The 4765-nt window shown below is 43.3% G+C and overlaps 1 protein-coding gene and 1 long non-coding RNA gene across 7 annotated transcripts in view; one reads left to right on the top strand and one right to left on the bottom strand.

Annotated features, from left to right (window-relative positions):
* Positions 1-485: 485 nt before the first annotated feature.
* Positions 486-4765, top strand: part of LOC106963762 (uncharacterized) — a 15370-nt gene continuing 11090 nt past the window's right edge. The window contains exons 1-2 of the long non-coding RNA XR_001428255.1: positions 486-779; positions 974-3416. This is a non-coding gene — a long non-coding RNA (uncharacterized LOC106963762). The remainder of the gene's footprint in view (positions 780-973; positions 3417-4765) is intronic.
* The window catches only part of LOC106963760 (rho GTPase-activating protein 17-like), a 37169-nt gene continuing 33682 nt past the window's right edge, over positions 1279-4765 (bottom strand). For 5 of the 6 annotated variants that reach the window (XM_015058834.1, XM_015058837.1, XM_015058840.1 and 2 more), the window contains one exon: positions 3582-3954. In XM_015058834.1, the coding sequence (XP_014914320.1) occupies positions 3818-3954 (137 nt within the window). In that variant the 3' untranslated portion in view covers positions 3582-3817. Of the gene's footprint in view, positions 2229-3581; positions 3955-4765 lie in introns of those variants that run through there. The other variant, XM_015058835.1, reaches the window with a different exon arrangement.

Below are 4765 nucleotides of genomic sequence, written 5' to 3'. Positions count from 1 at the left end.
ATTCATTCATTCATTCATTCATTCATCCATCCATCCAACTTCATCCATTCATTCATCCATTCATTTATTCATCCATCCATTCAACTTCATCCATACATTCATTCATTCACCATTCAACATCATCCATCCATCCATTCATTCATTCATCTATTCATTTATTCAGCAATCCATTCATTCATCCATTCAACGTCATCCATTCATTCATGTATTAATTCATCCATTCATTTATTAATTCATCCATTTATTCATCCATCCATTCAACTTCATCCATACATTCATTCATCCATCCATCCATTCATTCAACTTCATCCATTCATCCATCCATTCATTCATCCATCCATTCATTCATTCATTCATTCATTCATTCATTCATTCATCATCCATTCATTCATCCATCCATCCATCCATTCATCCATCCATCCATTCATTCATCATCCATTCATTCATCCATCCATTCATTCATTCCTATGTTTCAGTTTAAAGTTAATTCAGTTTGAAGCTAAATCTTCATCTCCAATTAAATATTTATCCATCAAGCTGAACGACTTCTGGTTCTGGTTCTGGACCGGCCCAGCAGACCCAGACAGTAACTGAAGTCTGTCTTCCTTCCACAGAGTTTTCTGGAGAACAGCCACCCGGCCCTGCAGTCCCTGGAGTCCCTTCAGTCTCGGGCCATGGCCGAGTTCTCCAAGGTGGCGTCCTTCTTCGGGGAGGACAGCCAGTCCACCAGCACCGACTCCTTCTTCGGCATCTTTGCAGAGTTCATGTCCAAGTTTGAGGTGAGCTGCCATCCGGAACCGGCCGGGCTAAATTGGACCCGGCTCAGATAGGAAGCGTCTCATTTTCACTGCTTCAGCGAAACTTTGACAGATTTGCCTCAGAGTCGCCAGTGGCGTTTCAGCAGCAGACTGAGCGCCTGCAGCGGGGACACGATTGGGTCCGATGATGTAAAGGTTCTGGTTCTGTCTTCCAGAGAGCGCTGAGTGAGACCCAGAGTCCTGAGAACCCCCGCAGCCCCCGGCTGTCCTCCCCCCTGGCCTGGTAGGAGCCGCCGAGCCGACCGGACCGGATCAGGACTGGATCGGATCAGGATCGGATTGGATTAGGTGCTGAAACAGACAGAACGTTGCTATCTCTGTATGAAGGAGAATATTTATTAGCATTATTACTAATATTATTATTATAACTAATAATAATGATAACATAATATTATCATTATTACTAATATTATTATCATTATTATCAGTAATAATAATGATAATAAACTTGTTATTATCAAATTGTTGCCGCGTTCGCCCGGATCGTCGCTGGCCTTCGGCTCAGCAGCTGTTGTAGATCCATCTGTTGCTATGGGAGACGGGTTCGCTGGTGTCCCATCAGAACCCAGGAGACAAACCGGGTCTGATGGACAGTCTGAATCCAAAAGCTCCAGAACCACCAAGACCAACATCTGGACCTGCAGCTCTGAAGACGGTCAACAGAACCGACCTGGTTAGACCAGATGTTCTGATTCTTCTTCATGAGTTCCACTTTGGCCCAAACTGGTCCGATCAAAGGAGCAAAATGGTTGAACTGGTCCGGAACCACTGATCCGACTGTGATGTAACTCTTTGATCTTCTAGTTTTTATTGATCAATAGTCTGATCAATAAAAACTGAATTTTCATCTTGATGGCGAATAATGTTCAGGATTTCTGGCAGAGATGTAAAAATCGTTGATGTTATGATTAAATGAATCAATTTTCTCCTTCACAGCCACTAAACATAAGTTTCTAGTTTAAATATCTAAATCTAGTTGGAGTAAACATTTTCACGTTAAATAATGTTAATAACTGATTTGTTCTGCAGCTCCAATAAATTCATGTTTTCACTTCTGGAGCTCGTTTTTCATCGGGTCAGATTTCAGACCTTCAGAGCTGAGGTCCAGATTTACTCCAGATGATTCTAGATTTAATCTGACAATCAGACGGAGAGCAAAGTGAATATTTATTATGTAATAAATGCTTTTATTTTTTAAGAAGTCGATATGAAGAAATTTCTGATCTGATGAACGTTTTTCATCACTTCAATCTGCAATCCGTTAAAATCCGTTTTGATCCGTTAGTTTGGTTTCAGGTTATTATAAACCGAGTCCAGATGTTTGCCACTGCCTGCTGGTTTACCTGGTAACCATGGCGACCTGTCCTGTCCAGTCGTGTTGTCGATCTTTCTATGCATCCTGCTTGTTGGCTCTGCCCCAAAAATCCGTTTATTTTCTTATGAAACTTTTTCTTGTTCGGCTTCAGTGAGGCGGCGCGGCAGCATGACGTCACTTCCTGTTGGGATGTGCAGCTGGTAGCATCTCACTAGTTCCAGTAAGGTTCTGTTCTGATGTTCTGTGGTTCTCAGAGCTTTTCTGCTTTAAATAAACTTCATGTTTTGGATTTTGAGTCCTTACATTTATTCTCCAGTTCTGACACTTTGGGTCAGAACCGGGTCGGTCCCGTTCAGTTCTGGTTTTCAGAAAAAAGTTCCAGCAGAACTTTAGATGTTCCTCTGAAAAGAACCAAAGAAGGATTCAGTTAACAGTAATCCGTTCACTGAATAGGAACAAATTAGTAAATTATGCAGATTTTTCACTGAACATTTGATCTTATTCTATAATCCATTAGAAATACAATAAAAGATTAAAATAAATTCAAATTAGTCGTTCTGGTAGAACAGAATAAAGATTCTCATATATTAAATGTTCATATTGAACAGTTTTGGTTCAATTATTCAACTAATCAATGATTAAGTTAGATTATGTCAATAACTGATTTCAGGCCCAGATAACTCCTGATTTAATGAATGTTTTTATTTTTCCGCATTTTTTTATCGTAATAAAACATTTTCCTGATTATTCTGATCAGAAACATGCAGATGCCAGCAGATCACCAGACAGGAAACATGTTTAATCTTCATATACTTTATTTTCTTTGGGAAGCTTCAATATTACAGGATTTTTCATATTTCAGCTCAGAAAACATGATAAACGTCGGAGCTTCAAGATGCTGCAGTTATAATAAATGAGCCTGAAGGATTCTGGGAAATAAGGCAGCGAGGTTCAGGAGGGAGAGCCGAACGTCCAACGCCTTCCCCTCACGTTCCCACCCGGCAGAACCTCCCCCGGCGTCATGGCTGAAGCTTCCTGTCAGCTCAGAGGGGGACGAAGGCAGCATCATCATCATCAGTTTATCTGTGCAAAACCGGCCGCTCGGAACCGGCCCACTCTACATTCACTCTGACCCAGACGGCGCTGAGGAAAGGCAGAAACTGACCAGAACCGGGTTCTAGTGAGGGATGGCAGCTCATGTCCCTGAAGGCAGAAACGCAGGAAACAGAACCGTAAGGCATGGCTGGCGCTGGACTGCAGTGTGTGTGTGTGTGTGTGTGTGTGTTCTTAAACCAGCTAATAAATACAAACATGGAGGAGAAACTGATGACTGAGAACCAGCAGTCACCTTCTTCACCTGATCTGAATCACATTCAACGAGAAAGCAGGAAGAAAACTTGTCAAAAGAGCCGTGTGGAAACACACCTGGCAATCTGTGTGTGTGTGAGTGAGTGTGTGTGTGAGTGAGTGAGAGAACGATGTTACACAGAGAAGCTGCTACGTCGCTTCTAACAGGAACTTTGGCTTAAAGACACTTGTGTGTGTAGTACATGACAGCAGCCAGTAGGGGGCAGTGTGACATGTCCCTCCACGTGAATCAGTTCAGATGCAGATATGAGCTGAAGAGGAGAGGCGGTGTGGAGGACTGGGCCTGTGAGGTCATCGTGAGGTCATGGACTGGTCCTCACAGAGCGGTGCTCTCAGTGTCCAGGTCACAGGAGGAAGAGGAGGAGGAGGAAGAGTCGGCAGCTGCTAGCTGCTGGTCCACAGTGAGCTCGGGTACGGAAGCCCGACTGGGTCTCTTCAAAGACATCAGCGGCTCTAAATGAGACAGAACAGGTGAGTGACTGAGGATGATGAAGATGAAGAGCTCTGCTCAGGTGTTCACCTCAACTTCTATTAAACACACATCAAAGGAAGGAAAGAGAAAAAGACCGAGTTTAACTAGAGCCGTGACTTTGGTGCCTTCATTACATAGATTTGAACTCATTAAATTTTTTTTAGCAATTTTTATTATTTTTTTATCATATTAATATTCTGCCTGAAACGGTGATTTCCTGTCCAGCCGACAGTTAGACAGTAAAGCTGCATCGGCTGCTGCTGCTGTGTTCAAGTTGTGCTAACAAGCTGACAGGCTAACTGCCTGAAACAGCTTCTGAATGCTAACATGTAGCAGCTAATGCTAACGTTAGCATTCACAGTTCAGATTTCTGCTCCATGGACGATCAGAGAAACTCTGGAAAGATGAACTTTGCTCCAATCTGATGAAAGTTCAGATCTGGGTTGTCCCGGTCACATAACTTTATATAACAACAATGTGTAAAATTGGACTCTGCATAATTTTTCTTCCAAGTTTGTCCCGAACCCCAGCAACCGTGAGTCCCTGAGTAAACTGGGACAGACTGACGGATGATGAGCTTCAGCTCCGGATGTTTCCAGGATGTGAACATGGAGCAGATTCTTCCTGCTGCTGCTCTGACAGCTGACCAGCAGGGGGCGGTGTTCGCCTCACAGAGGGGAAGCAGCGGCAGAGGAAGATGTGCAAGAATGGAGATTAAAGCTCCGAGTCCGTCTCCTTAAAATGATTCTGATCCACATGAAACCAGGAGCGTCTGAACAGAACCAGGTTCAA

Source organism: Poecilia latipinna, unplaced genomic scaffold (assembly GCF_001443285.1).
Source record: "Poecilia latipinna isolate Pla-1442-1.1 unplaced genomic scaffold, P_latipinna-1.0 Scaffold1578, whole genome shotgun sequence".
Classification (NCBI taxonomy): domain Eukaryota; kingdom Metazoa; phylum Chordata; class Actinopteri; order Cyprinodontiformes; family Poeciliidae; genus Poecilia; species Poecilia latipinna.
The sequence above is the reverse complement of the archived record's forward strand: the minus strand, read 5'-3'. Positions and strand labels throughout refer to the sequence as shown.